Here is a 14655-nt window from a genome sequence, read left to right as displayed (position 1 = left end):
TAAGTGTATGTGATTACACACAAGACTGTAGTGTTTTGATTGGATCTTTTTTTTAAAACTGTTTGCCGTCTCTCCGACCCTCCTCTGCAGTTGTCTCAGCTTCATTCTCACCCTGCAACTGATGCCATGTGACGACCGCTTGGACTGACAACTGACAACAGCTGCTACATCCACCTTATAACAAACACGGAGTGTACAACAACAACAACTGACCCAGAGCTCATGAATGTGTCCATCATATTTATATGAGTTTACATTTCCATCTATGAGATATAAACTGATAAAAGAGTGTTTTTATTTTTTAAAGGGATATTTCACCTAAAAATGAACAGTCTGTCATCATTTACTCCACCTCATGTTGTTCCAAACTCATATGACTTTCTTTTTTCTATAAAAAACAAAAGGAGATGTTAATCAGAATGTCCAAGCTGCTCTTTTCCATACAAGTGGATGGTCATTTATACAGCACTATCAAGCTCCAAAAAAGGACAATAAAGCACCATACAGGTTTAAGGAAATTAGTCCATATGACTCATGCACTAAATTCAAAGTCTTCTGAAGTCATATGGTAGCTTTGTGTGAGGAACAGACCCACATTTAAGTTGTTATTCACTGAAAATCTTCCCCTCCATCTAAGATCTCAAATCTCATGTGCACTTGTTTTCAATTATATAATGGCATATTTACAAAAATTTAATTGCCGCAGATCAGGCAGGTCATGTGACTGATTGCAAGTTGGAAAAAATTTAATATACATGACCACACATTTTTAGATTAAAAAAATGTGTGAATAATGACCTAGATTTTGTTTGGGCAGATGCTCTCTCAAAAAAATTAAAAAATAAATATATAAAAAATAATTGCATTACGCATTTCAATTTATTAATAATAATTATTTTAAAAATTCATCAAATCTAATTTTTTAACAAAGTAAAATTATTAAAACTTAAAATATTTTGATTATTGTTGGAGCTTGAGCATATAAATCACCATATACTTGTGCTGTACAGAAAAGAGCTGCCGAACATCTCATTTTTGTGTTTCTCAGAAGAAAAAGTTTTGCAGGTTTGGAACAAGTATGGCATATTATCATCATCATATCATCATGATGGCACCTCGGATGGCTGCCTCGGTGTGGAGCTCCTCAGTTCTTTTGTTGTTTTTGTTTGTTTGTCCTGTGTTCAGTAATCTTTTTCCAGTCAGTTTTAACAGAGACGAACTGCAGAACATTCAACAGCATGTACCAGACAATCTTTTCCCGGTTTTCGCATATTCAGACGTTTTGCTAGACATTTTAGTTGGAGGCGCAGCTCTGCTGTTCAAGAGACGCAGGCGAGGGAGATAAGCCGGTGCGCTGGTCAAACTCCATTGGCATGGATTTCGAACAGCGCTGACGAGTATTCACTTAGCGAATCTCCGCTCTCTTCCTAACAAAATGGACGAACTACATCTCCTCATCCGCACAAACAAGGACTTTTCAACCTCTGCTGCCTTGTGCTTCACAGAAACCTGGCTGAGTGAAGCCATTCCAGACAGCTCATTACATCTGCCTGGCTTTCAGCTGTTCAGAGCGAATCACATCGCAGAGTTAATGGGGAAAACGAGAGGCGGTGGAACATGCTTTTATATCAATGAAAGTTGGTGTACAGATGTAACAACGTTAAAGAGGATGTGCTGTCCTAATTTGGAAGCGCTCTTTATTAACTGTAAGCCTTTCTACTCGCCGCGAGTGTTTTCCTCGTTTATTCTGGTGAGTGTGTATATCGCACCAAACGCGTGTTTGAACACAGCGCTGCAACAGCTGGCTGATCAAATCACAGACACAGAACAACAATACCCAGACTCAGATATTATTATTCTTGGGGATTTTAACAAAGAAAATTTCACACATGAACTGCCCAAATACAAACAACACATCACATGCCCCACCAGAGACAAGAACATACTGGATCATTGTTACACAACAATAAAGGATGCATATCGCTCTGTCCCTAGAGCAGCTTTGGGACTCTCTGATCACTGGCTGGTTCATCTTCATCCAACCTACAGGCAGAAATTAAAATCAACCAAGCCAGTAGTAAGGACTGTAAAGAGATGGACCAATGAAGAAGAACGGGAACTACAAGCCTGCTTCGATTGCACGGATTGATTTTGAGGTTGCAGCCACAGACCTGGACGAGCTCACAGATACTGTTACATCATATATCAGTTTCTGTGAGGATATGTGCATTCCTACTAGGACTTATTTAAAGTTCAACAATGACAAACCGTGGTTTACAGCAGAGCTCAGGCAGCTTCGTCAGGCCAAAGAGGATGCTTACAGGGGTGGGGATAAATTATTGTACAATCAGGCCAAGAACACACTGAACAGGGAAATCAGAGTGGCTAAAAGGAGATACTCTGAGAAGCTGAAAAACAAGTTTTCAGCTAACGACCCTGCATCAGTGTGGAGTGGCATGAAACAACTCACAAATTACAGGACTCCTACCCCCAACCCTGTGGTGGACCAACAACTGGCTGACGACCTGAATGTGTTCTACTGCAGATTTGAAAGGCCCAATCTCACACCCCACACCCACTCTGACCTTCAATTCACACAAACACCAACACCTCCTGCAACCCCCCTCCTCCCCCCTCCTGCTACTCAACCTGCACTTAAGATCTGTGAAGTTGATGTGACCTGCGTCTTTCGGAAACAAAAGACGAGGAAGGCTTCAAGCCCAGATGGCGTCTCACCAGCGGGTCTTTGATCCTGTGCTAACCAGCTGGCCCCCATCTTCACACAGATATTCAGTAGATCACTGGAGCAGTGTGAAGTGCCATGCTGCTTCAAATGCTCAGTCATTATTCCTGTCCCAAAGAAACCAATAATCACAGGACTTAATGACTACAGACCTGTGGCCCTGATGTCTGTGGTCATGAAATCATTTGAGAGACTGGTGTTGGCCCACCTGAAGAACATCACTGGACCCTTTCTAGATCCCCTTCAATTTGCTTATCGAGCAAACAGGTCTGTGGATGATGCAGTCAACATAGGATTGCATCATATCCTGCAACATCTTGAGAGACCAGGGATATATGCAAGGATCCTTTTTGTGGACTTCAGTTCAGCTTTCAACACCATCATCCCAGCTATACTCCAGAATAAATTACACCAACTCTCTGTTCCCTTGTCTATCTGTCAGTGGATTACCAGCTTTCTGATGGACAGGCAGCAGCTTGTGAGACAGGGGAAACTCACTTCTAGCACCTGTACAATCAGCACTGGTGCCCCCCAGGGATGTGTGCACTCCCCACTACTCTTCTCCCTCTACACCAACGACTGTATTGCCAAGGGCCCCTCTGTCAAGCTCCTGAAGTTTGCAGATGACAGCACTGTCATCAGCCTCATCCAAGATGACGATGAGTCTGCATACAGAAGGGAGGTTGAACAGCTGGCTATCTGGTGCAGTCAAAACAACCTTGAGCTGAACATGCTCAAAACGGTGGAGATCATTGTGGACTTTAGGAGAAACACCCCAACACTGACCCCCCTCACCATTCTAAACAGCACCGTGGCAGCAGTGGAGTCATTCAGGTTCCTGGGCACTACCATCTCACAGGACCTGAAGTGGGAGACCCACATTGACTCCATTGTGAAAAAGGCCCAGCAGAGGTTGTACTTCCTTTGCCAGCTGAGGAAATTCAACCTGCCACAAGCGCTGCTGATACAGTTTTACTCAGCAGTCATTGAGTCTATCCTCTGCACTTCAATAACTGTCTGGTTTGGTTCAGCTATGAAATCAGACATCAGAAGAATACAAAGGATAGTTCAGAATGCTGAGAGGATTATTGGTTGCCCCCTGCCTCCCCTTCAAGAACTATACACTTCCAGAGTGAGGAAAAAGGCTGGAAAAATCACTCTGGACCCCACTCACCTTGCCCACTACCTTTTTGAACTGTTGCCTTCTGGCCGACGCTTCAGATCTCTGAGCACCAGAACCGTCAGGCACAGGAACAGTTTTTTCCCTCAGGCTATCCATCTCATGAACAGTTAAATTGCCCCATTGAGCAATAACTATGTGCAATACACAGTTTTTCATATTTATCCAACACATCCAACCTCTTCTGCCATTTCATTCCTATGAAAAAAAAACAAAAAACAAAAAACACTTGCACTGTACATAACAGATTTGTATTTGCACTGTACATAACAGATTGTATTAGATTTGCACTACCCATGTGTATGTATGTATGTGTGTGTCTGTACGTATGTGTATAATTCATTTTATTTTTTTATTTTTTATTATTATCTATGTCTTGCTGCTGTTTTTGTATTGTTTTTGTATTGTTGTACACTGGAAGCTCCTGTCACCAAGACAAATTCCTTGTATGTGTAAGCATACTTGGCAATAAAGCTCATTCTGATTCTGATTCTGAAGTATGAGTGAATTAAGAGAGAATTCTCATTTTTATATGAACTATTTCTGTAAAAGTCTGAAATGTCTCACATCATGATACACATTGGCACAGTTTGTGTTAAAGTGCCTCATTCAGGTTTGCAACCACTTGAGCACCTTTGACTTTCTTCAGTTGAATGTGTTTTAGTCGGCGGTTTGGACACATGGAATCTATACAATCTATGTCCAAGACACAATCAACCGTCTCTCAAGGGAGATTAATGGAAATAATAGTCAGGTAATGTGCACCTCTGAGAGAACTTTCCACCAATTACAATCATCATGGTTACTTGTGTAACCTCCATTCCCTGATGGAGGGAAAGAGATATTGTGTCGATGTAGTGACACTAGGGGTCACTCTTGGGAGCCCGAGACACCTCTGATCATTGATAAAAGGCCAATGAAAATTGGCGAGTGGTATTTGCATACCACTCCCCCGGACATACGGGTATAAAAGGAGCTGGTGTGCAACCACTCATTCAGGTTTTATGCTGAGGAGCCGAGACAAGGTCCGGCCATTTCAGTGGGTAGTTCAGTGTTGTGGCAGGAGGGACACAATGTCTCATTCCCTCCATCAGGGAACGGAGGTTACACAAGTAACCATGATGTTCCCTATCTGTCACTCACTCGACGTTGTGTCGATGTAGTGACACTAGAGGTCCCTATACAAAACGTTGCAACTTGCTGAACTGTGTTACGTGAACTGGTGGTGTGTGACGGGCAGACAACTGTGTGCCTCGTAGCCAGCGCACCAGGCCGACACGTACGTAACCTCACCCAACATAGTTATGAGTGTCGAATGGCCCTTTGGGGACAAGTCGACTACCCAAAAGATAGAGACAGGCTAGCCCAGTCGTGGACTCTTTTCCCCTTTTTTTTCACCCCCTAAAAAAAAGGGGGAATATCTGACTGGGTCGACCAGGTCTAGTCGGGGGGTGTCCCTCCCAAGGGGAGGACACCGCGGAGACCACACCTCGCCCAGAGAGGGGGGGATATTTAAGTGGAAAATACCACATGGTCTTGCCGAGCTATGTCAGAAGTATGTCATGTGGAGAAGTCTCATGGTAGGTCCGACCCAACGGGAGAGGAGTTACTACAAACATGGAGACTGTGGCAGAGGGGCCTCTGCCCAAGGAAGACGCAGTTTGCCTACAGGGAAACGAATTAGCGGAAGATATACATCGCATGGGGTTACCTACAGGGAACCGCCACATGCGGAGCACCTACCCCAGAACAGGGCTTTTAGTTAGCACTAAAAGTAGTTAGTAGTGTACTGGGCTGGCTGCGAGTCTCTCCGAAAACTCAATTGGCACAGGGCTCAGAGGAAGACAACCAGGGACCATAGTTTGTGAACACTACTGGGAGTTAATGGTGCATGTCTTCAGCTCAGAGGAGGTGAAAGGCGCTATGTGCAAGCAATACACCTGGCCAGCTATCCCGGGCTTATCCGCTTGTATTGCGTGCCACTACCCGGGACGAAACCGGTTCCACCCGGAGGTTGTAGAACCTCGCAAAGGTGTTGGGTGTTGCCCAGCCCGCTGCTCTGCAAATATCTGTTAGAGAGGCACCCCTGGCCAGGGCCCAGGAGGCCGCTACACCCCTGGTAGAATGGTCTTGTAGCCCTACCGGGGACAGCACGTCCTGGGCATGATATGCCATAGTTATTGCATCAATGAGCCAGTGGGCGATCCTCTGCTTGGAGACAGTGCTTCCTTTCCGCTGTGCACCAAAGCAGACAAAGAGCTGCTCAGAGATCCTAAAGCTCTGCGTGCGATCCAAATAGATGCGTAAAGCGTGCACCAGACACAGCAACGACAGGGCTGGGTCTGCCTCCTCCTGGGGCAGCGCTCGCAGGTTGACCACCTGGTCCCTAAAAGGGGTGGTGGGAACCTTGGGCACATAGCCCGGTCGGGGTCTCAAGATCACGTGAGAGTAGCCCGGACCAACATCCAGGCAAGTTTTGTTGACAGAGAACGCTTGCAGTTCTCCTACCCTCTTGATGGAGGTGAGTGCAGTCAGGAGGGCAATCTTCAAGGAGAGTGCCTTAAGCTCAGCTGACTGCAAAGGCTCAAAGGGGGCTCTCTGTAGACCCTGAAGAACTACAGAGAGATCCCATGAGGGAACGCTACATACACCTTCAAGGTGGAAGGGGACAGCCACCCTTCCAACCTCTCCTGCAGGAAAGAAAGCACCAATCCGACTGCACATCTTTGGGGGTCTTCCTGTTGGGAAGAACACCACTTAGCGAACAGACGCCACTTAAAGGCATACAGGTGCCTTGTAGAGGGGGCCCTCTCCTGAGTGATTGTGTCTACCACCGCGGGTGGTAGACCGCTTAGGTCTTCCGCGTCCCGTCCAGGGGCCAGACATGGAGATTCCATAGGTCTGGTTACGGGTGCCAGATGGTGCCCCGTCCCTGAGAAAGAAAATCCTTCCTCAGGGGAATTCGCCGGGGGGTGGGGGGGGGGAGTCTGTTGCGTGGAGCGTGAGGTTCAAGAAACATGTCTGGGTGGGCCAGTAGGGTGCTACCAGGATAACCTGCTCCTCGTCCTCCCTGACGCATATTTGCGCAGGCCAGGGGGCCAGCTGTGTGCCAGCGTCTATACCGAGAGGTGCCTCGGTCAGGGCGTACCAGAGCGGGCAGTGGGAGGATTCTTGGGAGGCGAACAGGTCTACCTGTGCCTGTCCGAATCGACTCCAGATCAGCTGGACCACCTGAGGGTGGAGTCTCCACTCTTCCCTGAGGGTAACCTGCCATGACAGTGCGTCCGCTGCAGTGTTGAGGTCGCCCGGGATGTGAGTGGCTCGCAGCGACTTGAGGTGCTGGTACCATTGCCATGTTGTCTGTCCGAACTAACACGTGCTTGCCCTGGATCAACTGCGGAACCTCCACAGGGCAAGCAGAATTGCCAGCAACTCGAGGCAGTTGATGTGCCAATGCAGACGTGGGCCCGTCCACATGGAGGTGGCTGTGTGCCCGTTGTAAATGGCGCCCCAGCCCGCCTTGGAGGCGTCTGTCATGACCATAGCACGCCTGGAGACCTACTCTAGGGGAACGCCTGCCCATAGAAACATGAGGTCAGTCCAAGGGCTGAAGAGGCGGTGACAGACTGGTGTGATGACCACGCGATGTGTCCCACGGCGCCATGCCCATCTCGGGACTCGAGTCTGAAGGCAGTGCTGAAGCGGTCTCATATGCATCAACCCGAGCGGGGTGGCCACCGCTGAGGATGCCATATGACCCAGGAGCCTCTGAAAGAGTTTCAGTGGAACCGCTGTTTTCTGTTTGAATGCCTTCAAACAGGCCAGCACCGACTGTGCGCGCTCGTTCGTGAGGCGCGCTGTCAATGAGACTGAGTCCAACTCCAAACCGAGGAAAGAGATGCTCTGAACCGGGAGGAGCTTGCTCTTTTCCCAGTTGACCCAAACAAGGACAGACCGAAAGGGAGGACCTTGTACTGATACGCCCGACCCTCGAATGTTTGAATGCCTTCCGCAGGAAGGGTCTGTGTCGAGGTAGAATCGAGACGTGAAAGTACTACCTTCAGGTCTACCGCCACGAACCAATCTTGATGGCGGACGCTCGCCAGAATGCGTTTTTGCGTCAGCATCTTGAACGGGAGTCTGTGTAAAGCCCGGTTCAGTACTCGCAGGTCCAAGATTGGCCGCAACATTGGCCGCAACATTTTACATTGGGGCTGTAAAACCCCTTCTTCATCTCGGCTGGAGGGACAGGTTCTATTGCACCCTTCCGTAGGAGGGTGGCGATCTCTGCGTGCAAGGTAGCGGCATTTTCGTCCTTCACCAAGGTGAAGTGGATACCGCTGAACCTGGGCGGACGCCTGGTGGACTGAATCGCGTAGCCGAGTTGGACGGTCCGGATCAGCCATCGCAACAGATTGGAAAGCACAAGCCACGCATCCAAGCTCCGCGCGAGGGGGACCAAAGAGACAATCTTGTCGGACGTACCGGCAGGTGGGGCCTCGCGGCGGGGTGGAGCTTGAGGTGCCACACCATGTCGTGGCCGTGCTGAGTCTAGGGACATCGAAGCACTTACATGGCTCCTTGTGACCACCCCCATAACAGCCTGGGACGGGGGAGGAAGAGGCCTGTCCTCGCGACCCGTGGAGACTGTCACATCGGGGGTGGATCTGTGCCACAGCTGGGCACGCAGGGGCAGGGAGACCGCCGCTGGAGCGCCAATCCTGCAAGGATAAAAAGGTGGACGGTGGTCATGATGACGGGCATGCACACCGGGTATGTGACCCAGGGAACGAGGAAACCGCTCTTTTGCTGAACTGTTGGGTACCGCAGCTACTTGGGCATGTGGCGAAATCAAATGAAAAGGCAACAAAAGATTCTCCTCCCAGCCCTCCACCGGGGGATGGAGTGGTCTTCTTACCAGCTCCAAGGCAGTGGGTTTCGTCGACCCTGAGTCGCCCATCTCAGGGATGCTTTGAAGTATTTTGTGGATTCTTGGCAGCCTGCCATTTCTGCTTCCTACAGTGGGCTCCACGCCGGGGCCGGGCCGAATGGGCGGGCTGCGGCGGAGCCAATGCAGTCACCTCAGGGGGACGCCCTTGGCGACGAGCAGGCGGGGTGCGGGATCTTGAGCCGTGCCGAGGCAGGATATGCCGGACAGCCTCCGTCTGCTGCTTCACCGTCGAGAACTGCTGGGCAAAGTCCTCGACGGTGTCGCCATATAGGCCAGGCTGGGAGATAGGGGCAGCAAGGAACCGTGTCTTGTCAGCCTCACTCATCTCGACCAGGTGGAGCCAAAGGTGGTGCTCATGGACCACTAATATGGACATCGCCCGCCCGAGAGACCATGCCGTGACCTTCGTCGCCCGGAAAGCGAGGTCGGTCGCCGAGCGCAGTTCCTGCATCAGATCTGGGGCGGAACTACCCTCGTGCAGTTCTTTTAGCGCCTTGGCTTGGTGGACCTGCAGGAGAGCCATGGCGTGCAGGGCAGAGGCGGCTTGTCCAGCAGCAATGTAGGCTTTGGCCGTCAGGGACGACGTGGACCTACAGGCCTTGGATGGGAGCTTTGCGCATCTGCGCCAGGTGGCGGTGCACCGCGAGCGCCTTATCCACCAGGGGAAACACCGTATAGCCCCTGGCCTCCACCGAGGGTAGGGAGGGCAGGGGAGCTGAGAAATCGGAACCGGGCAGTAAAAGGTGCCTCCCACGATTTTGTAAGCTCATCGTGCACTTCCGGGAAGAAAGGCACTGGAGCGGGGCGAGGCTGCTTTTAGTGGCGTCGCGAGCCCAGGAACCAATCATCGAGCCGCGAGGGTTCGGGGAAGAGCAGAGGGTTCCACTCTAGCCCGACGCTCGCGGCCACCCGGGAAAGCATGTCCGTCATTTCCGCATCAGCCTGTGACTGAGCAATCGTCCCCGAAGGGGGGAGCCCAGCTGAGGCTTCTGCATCTGACTGGACAAGCCTGCTCTCCGATGCTGCGCTCGAGAGCTCATCAGCTTTGCGGGCTCCGAACAAGAGGTCGAACTCGCTGTGAGACGAGCCGGCGGACTCATCCGGAAGGCCGATCGGGGCAGACCCGTATGTCCGGGGGAGTGGCATGCAAATACCACTCGCCAATTTTTCTTGGCCTTTTATCAAAGACCAGAAGTGTCTCGGGCTCCCAAGAGTGACCCCTAGTGTCACTACATTGACACAACGTCGAGTGAGTGACAGATAGGGAACTATCTTTAACATGCATGGCAGTTTTTGAGTAATCCTGATGCTTTATAAAAATGACTCAAATGTACACCTTAAAGGGATATAAAGTGTCTCACCCACACCTATCATATCACTTCTGAACACATGGATTTAACCATTGGAGTCATATGGATTACTTTTATATTTCCTTTATGTGATTTTTGGAGCTTCAAATTGCTGGTCACCATTCACTTGCACTGTATGGACCTACAGAGCTGAAATATTCTTCTAAAAATCTTCATTTGTGTTCTGCAGAAGAAATAAAGTCATACACATCTGGAATGACATGAGGCTGAGTAAATGATGAGAGCATTTTCATTTTTGGGTCAACTATTACTTTAATCAACACACATGCTCATTGTGTTTTCAGTTTCATTATGAACGTTTAATTACACTTAGGTTTTAGTAATGCTTTAGTTAACTTTTACTAACAACACTTGGCCAAAAATGTAAATGGTGAATAGATGTCATTTATGAAACAAGAGCAGAACCACAGTGTAAACAATTGTTGTGCCATTCTGATTCACAATTTAAGCAAGAATGGTAATTTGTGCTCATGTTTCATAAAGAATGCCACTGTAAGCAAAAAAGTTGACCTGACATGAATGTTTTGTACTATTATGTTCAGTGGTGGATTTAGGCCTGGGCGACCTGGGCAGCACCCCTCCCAGTGAACAAATGTTGTTGGGGGGAGTGGGCTCTGTGGTTCGCCCAGGGCGCCATACAAGCTATGTCCTCAGGATTTGCTTATATTATTTTCAGTTGTAGTTTGTACAGTATTTGTTTTGTTTTTGAATTTATTTTTTTCTTCCTGAATTTATTTGAATTTCCGCTCACTGTAACAATGACCAAATACTGTATGAGCAATGGAACTTGTTTGAGGTTTAAAGTAGATTAGGAATATTTTGACATGCTAACTTTTATGCTAACATGCATTTAGCCTTCAATTGTATAAGTAAAGAATTTAAAGTTAATTGAAGAAATCTGTGCCTGTGATCCAGCTACTTTTCTCACTAGTGCTGGATTACTTGCATTTTTACTTAAGACAACAATAAAAAACACCATAAGAGTTCAAATATCACTTTTTTTTTCAAGAATGCGAAAGGAAGTACTGCATGTGCTACTGTTCTGCATTCACCAATTTTTTTCATCACGTTTTTGATGAGACTGCACATAATGTTAGATGTTACATCATCAAACATAAAACGTCTTTGACAGCTTGTTTTGTCCAGGACTATGTTTAATAAAAAAACAAAAAAGTGTTTTCAGGAGTAATAGCAGTAAAGACATTAGCAGTTTGTGATCTAAAAGTTTTGAACTGAAATGCCAGCTAAAAATCCCTAAAACTTCTGCCGTGTAACAGAGGTAAACAACCAAAACACATAGTTTTTCCAGCATGTTTGTATTAACGTTATCTGTATCACCGACAAACAGTGTCGTTTAGTGCGAAAAGGGGAGAATGCTGTGCACAAATTTACGTCAGAATATCTTTATACAAAAACACGTCGATTATCTCTCTTTTAGTTTGTTGATCCAGCAGGCGTAGGCAGTGTCTCATCTGAGCACAGGTGCCGATGTCCTCGATAAAGCCATGTTTGTAGGTGTTGCGAAGATTTGCACTGCCGTTTCAGAGGTTTGCCTCGAGGCACTTTAAAATGCCAAAGAAAATGACACATTAAAAACATGGAAAAGTTACTTCAAACATCAGACTGGAAGTCCGAGGGAGACGTTTGGCAGCGCAGTCATCTTGAAACAGGACTAGGTCACGGTCATGCTCGCAGACGCCTGGCGCTCCGGGGTTTGGATGTAGGTGAGAAGGATGTACGGAGGTATTCTTGAAGAGTCCAGTTCTGCCCTGCGCCCTTCAGTTTTTACCCTCAAGAGTCTGAACCCTCAGCGGGGTCTCGAGACCCCTCAGCTGCACTTGCAGGATTTTACGATCATGTTGGAGAGCTGCTCCACTTTTGGTGTTCGGCCCACGTAGTAGAGGATGGTGAGCGGCTCCAGGTCTTGAGGAACGCAGCAGGGGGAAGCCGACGCCTCGGGGTTCAGCGTGTTGTACAGACTCAGCAGCTGCAGACAGAGAGGAGATGATGCAGAATGTTATCCAGTGATGTTGGGTGAGTTGCTCAAGAGTAATCCACAACAAATTACTACTTACTTCTCTCAGATTGTAATGAGAGAAGTAATTACTAATTACTTTTAAGTCACTTTCGAAAACACTTGCCTCAGAAAATGTATTGTTTTTCTGCTCAATGAATATCCACTAATTCAGCTGTCACAGAAATGCAAACAGACATTTCTACATAAATAATATCATTCCAGAAATACACAACCAAATAAATGTTACAAGTAATTATGTGTGAAAGTCAGTAACAAGAATTTAAAATGTAATGCATGACATTATAATTTGCCTTTATAAAAGTAATTAGATTACAGAAATGTGTTACTCTGTAATCAGATTACACCTAACATTGCTGGTCATTGCATGTTTAAACACCGTAAACCCTAATGTTGTCATTACTGTAAAAAAATAAAGTTGTCTTTATTAAAAATTAATTGAAATGTCAAGTTTTGTGCAAAAAAACAGGGAAGAACCTCAGAATTAAAATGCACTTGACCCAGCCCATCTGCACGCACGATTTCGCCAAACCCAATTGCACCTAGACTTAACACATGCTTGCACAAAAATACCAAAACTTCATGGCCATGCATATTTTCCTCTGCACGTATGAATTATTGCATAGTGCTGCACTTCTCTCAAAATAGTGCCCAGAATCTTCTTTATTTGAGCTGTGTTATTGTATGATGGAAATTTGAGTCCCTTCAACAACATTAAAATAGCAAATCTGATTTAAAGAAATATTCCGGGTTCAATACAAGTTAAGCTCAATCAGCAGCATTTGTGACATAATGTTGCCACAAAAATTAATTTCGATTCGTCCCTCCTTTTCTTTAAAAAAGCACAAATCTGTGTTCCAGTGAGACACTTACAATGGAAGTCAATGGGGTCAATCTGTAAACATTAAAATACTCACTGTTTCAAAAGTATAGACATAAGACGTAAACAATATGTGTTAACATGATTTTACTGTGATTAAATCACTTACTATCCGCATCTGTGTAGTTATAGACAATATACAACTTCATTACCATGACGATGTAATGTCAACAAACCCTAAAACGACTGTAAAAATGACAATTAAAACAACTTTACAGCTCAAATAATACACGAGTTTCAACAGAAGAATTAATGTAAGTCTTTTATAAAATTATAATCTTCACATTTCTGCCTTTAAACCTCCAAAAATGGACTCCACTGACTTCCATTGTAAGTGTCTCACTGAACACAGATTTGTGCTTTTTTTTTTAAGAAAATAATTTTTTGTGGTAATCAACATTATGTCACAAATGCTGTCGATTGAGCTGAACTTGTATTGAACCCGGAATATTCCTTTATGTCTGCCTGCATCTACCTTAACTTATAAAGGTACGTTCATTCTATATGAACACCAAGCTGAGTGAACTTCATTACACAAGTTTTGGAAACACCATTACTCAATTCAGTTGAGAGAACGTGTTTACTCAATTAATTAAGTAAAGGCAACAAATAATGATTTTCAGTGAAGGAATAGTTCACACAGAAATAAAAATTCATCATCATTTCCTCACCCACATGTCATTGCAAACCTCTTTGTCATTCTCTCTTCTGTATAACACAAAAGGAGATATTTTAAAGAATGTTCAAACTGCCCTTTTCCATTTAATGAGAGTGAATGGCGACAGTAGCTGCTGATCTCCAAAAATGACAATCAAATCAATGTATCAATGTATTTGCTTTTCTGCATATTCAAACTTGGTGTGTGAAGATTAGGTTGTCAAACCTGATGCAGCATGACTAGACATGTGCCGGTATTTGGTAATACGGTATATATCGTGATCATGGACACTTCAAAATACCGTGAAATTTACCTATTAGCCAAATTGTTATGATTTTTCTGAACACAGTGTAGCTTCCATACACAAGTCAAGATTCATAATTAGGGACCAACATTACCACTTGACAAACACCAAATGGGAAGAATTATTTGCTTTGGCGAGTAAATAAATCAACAAAGTGTCTATTTGCACCTTGGTGTAAATAGCATCTGCCACACAATCTGATTTCATGTTTCCACTCTTAATATTTACTTTAATACTACATAAAATAATAGAAAAAAATGAATATAAATGTTGATTTCTTCACAGTGATTGGTCACAGTGAATGTCGGGGAGTGCAGAGAAGGATTTGATCCGGAGGCGGGGTCTGTCGATCGCGCTCATGTGAAACCATGGTTACTGTAGTAAAACCAAGGATATTTTTTCTAATGTAAGGTTAGGATTAGGTTTAGGGGTAGAGGTTAATGTAGTGTTTCTGTGTGACTCTAAATAAACACAATAAACACACTGCTCTGATGCCCATACTGTATGTTAGTATTTAAATATGGGTGCAAATAG

The 14655-nt window shown here is 45.9% G+C and overlaps 1 protein-coding gene across 1 annotated transcript in view; it reads right to left on the bottom strand.

Moving 5' to 3' along the window:
* Positions 1–10464: 10464 nt before the first annotated feature.
* LOC127410968 (transforming growth factor beta-3 proprotein-like) overlaps positions 10465–14655 on the bottom strand; it is a 46282-nt gene continuing 42091 nt past the window's right edge. Inside the window, exon 7 of the mRNA XM_051646263.1 lies at positions 10465–12231. Within this exon, the coding sequence (XP_051502223.1) occupies positions 12073–12231 (159 nt within the window). The 3' untranslated portion in view covers positions 10465–12072. The remainder of the gene's footprint in view (positions 12232–14655) is intronic.

This window comes from Myxocyprinus asiaticus, chromosome 20 (genome assembly GCF_019703515.2).
Source record: "Myxocyprinus asiaticus isolate MX2 ecotype Aquarium Trade chromosome 20, UBuf_Myxa_2, whole genome shotgun sequence".
Classification (NCBI taxonomy): Eukaryota; Metazoa; Chordata; class Actinopteri; order Cypriniformes; family Catostomidae; genus Myxocyprinus; species Myxocyprinus asiaticus.
This window is presented reverse-complemented; position numbering and strand designations above follow the sequence as displayed.